General features: G+C 38.5%; 1 protein-coding gene across 1 annotated transcript; it reads right to left on the bottom strand.

The window, feature by feature from the left end:
• Positions 1-300: 300 nt before the first annotated feature.
• LOC138877025 (uncharacterized) lies at positions 301-1,113 on the bottom strand. The gene has a single exon (XM_070156418.1). The coding sequence runs from the start codon at positions 1,111-1,113 to the stop codon at positions 301-303; it is 813 nt and encodes a 270-aa protein (XP_070012519.1).
• Between the last annotated feature and the right edge of the window lie 776 nt (positions 1,114-1,889).

Here is a 1,889-nt window from a genome sequence, read left to right as displayed (position 1 = left end):
GGCTATTTTGATCCTAAATGATGGTAGATCGCATCTATCCATGTTAACGAGTTCTTTGACTTGATTAGGGAGGTCAGCAAAAGAGTTGAAGACATGGATTATATCGCTATTGTGGCTTAGACTTGCTAGTTTATCTGCAAGTTTGTTTGCTTCTCTAAAATAATGGTTGATAACAAATCCATGCTCTTCAACTATATCCTGAATCTCTATGATGATGTTCTCTATCTTCCAAGGGACTTTCCACTCTCTTCTGATGCATTTTGTAAGGAGCATTGAATCTGTTTCTCCCAAAGATAGTCCCTAGCCATTTGCTGCACACCACTTGATTCCAAAGAGCATTGCTGCTGCTTCTGCGAAATTGCTAGTCCCTGGTCCTAGGGGAATAGAGTAGGCAAAAATAACTATTCCTTGCATATTCCTGACCAGGCCTTCACATCCACACATTCCTTGAATACAACTCTCATCACTATTAAGTTTAACTGTTTGGGGTGGGGGTTTGATCCATTTGAAAATTTTGGATATCCTTTGTTCAATTAGTGCTTCACATGCCAAACATATTGATTTCCAATCATCTCCTATTCTTGCTCTGCCAAATCTGTTGTTTAATATCTGCACAAGAGTAAACAAAATATTAGTTTTGGTTTTGTGAAATGATGTCCTAATGTTCTCAAATTTCTTGCTACATCTTGACTTCCATAACTCCCAGCAAATTATAAGAGGGAGAATTCTAGTAATGAGTTTTGCAATGCAATTGCGAGCCTTGAAGTTCCACCATTTGAGAAGGAGCATTTTAAGGTTCATGTTATTATAGTCTATGCCCAGTGGGCCAACAAAGAATCTCCAAATCTTTTTTGCATGTTCTCCCAGGCAGAAAAGATGATCTACATTCTCGATTGTGGCATTTTGGCTATTATTGTTGCAACAATGGCAATTAGGATCAATCTCAATTCCAAATATTGCAATTCTATCCTCTGTAGACACATGTATAGCTCTCCAAGTGAGGAAAGGGACTTCTTTGTGCCAAACTCCACTATTAAAATTGTTTACTTCCTTCCTTTGTCTACAGTTTTCCCAGGCAGAGCCCACAGTAAATTGCCCTGTGTTGGTTGACATTCATATGGCTTTGTCCATTCTATTTCTGCGTAGTTTGATGCTCAGACTATTGATCCTCCTCTTAGTATCTTCATCTGGTTGCACATGAAGTCTGTCCGAGATCCAAATCCCATCAATGAGGACCTCATTAACTCTAATCTAGTTTTGAGTGTTAGTGTCTTGAAGAATAAGGTGGAGAGGTCCTAATTTTTACCAATTGTCATACCAAAATGACACATCTCCTTTACCAATGTTCCAGATAATGTTGTAATACACTTCTTCCTTAATACTGCACAGAGTTTTCCAGCTCTGAGATTGGCCAGAGGTCCATTTAGCATTAGAAGGGTGGCAGTTGTAGAAATATTTTTTTTGCATGAATTCTTTCCAGAGAGAGTTTGTGGTTCTCAATGTCCATCATTTCTTGCTTTGGAAAGCATCACAAATGTCAGATAAAGATCTAAAATTGGCACCTACTTCATTATAAGGATATCATAGATTGTTCCAAGAGGCCCAATGATATTTACCCCCTGTATCATTCCCGGACCAAAAGAACCTTGCTATATATTTTCTATGATATCAATGGTACCTTTGGGGGGGGGGTGTAGCAGCAAGAAGGTGTACTGGTAAGGCCAGTAACACATCTTATCAAAATTGCTCTTCCACCTATAGATAGGAACTTTGTTTGCCAACCTCTAATCTTCTTGATAATCTTGTTGACTATATCAGAGTAATATCAAATTTTCTTTCTTCCTGTTATAAGAAGGCACCCAAGGTACTTAATGGGGAATTGTTGGTGG

This window comes from Nicotiana sylvestris, chromosome 1, assembly GCF_000393655.2.
Source record: "Nicotiana sylvestris chromosome 1, ASM39365v2, whole genome shotgun sequence".
Classification (NCBI taxonomy): Eukaryota; Viridiplantae; Streptophyta; class Magnoliopsida; order Solanales; family Solanaceae; genus Nicotiana; species Nicotiana sylvestris.
This window is presented reverse-complemented; position numbering and strand designations above follow the sequence as displayed.

Bases quoted from the DNA above. Each gene is read 5' to 3' on its own strand.
- LOC138877025 (XM_070156418.1), bottom strand. From the start codon at position 1,113: ATGTCAACCAACACAGGGCAATTTACTGTGGGCTCTGCCTGGGAAAAC.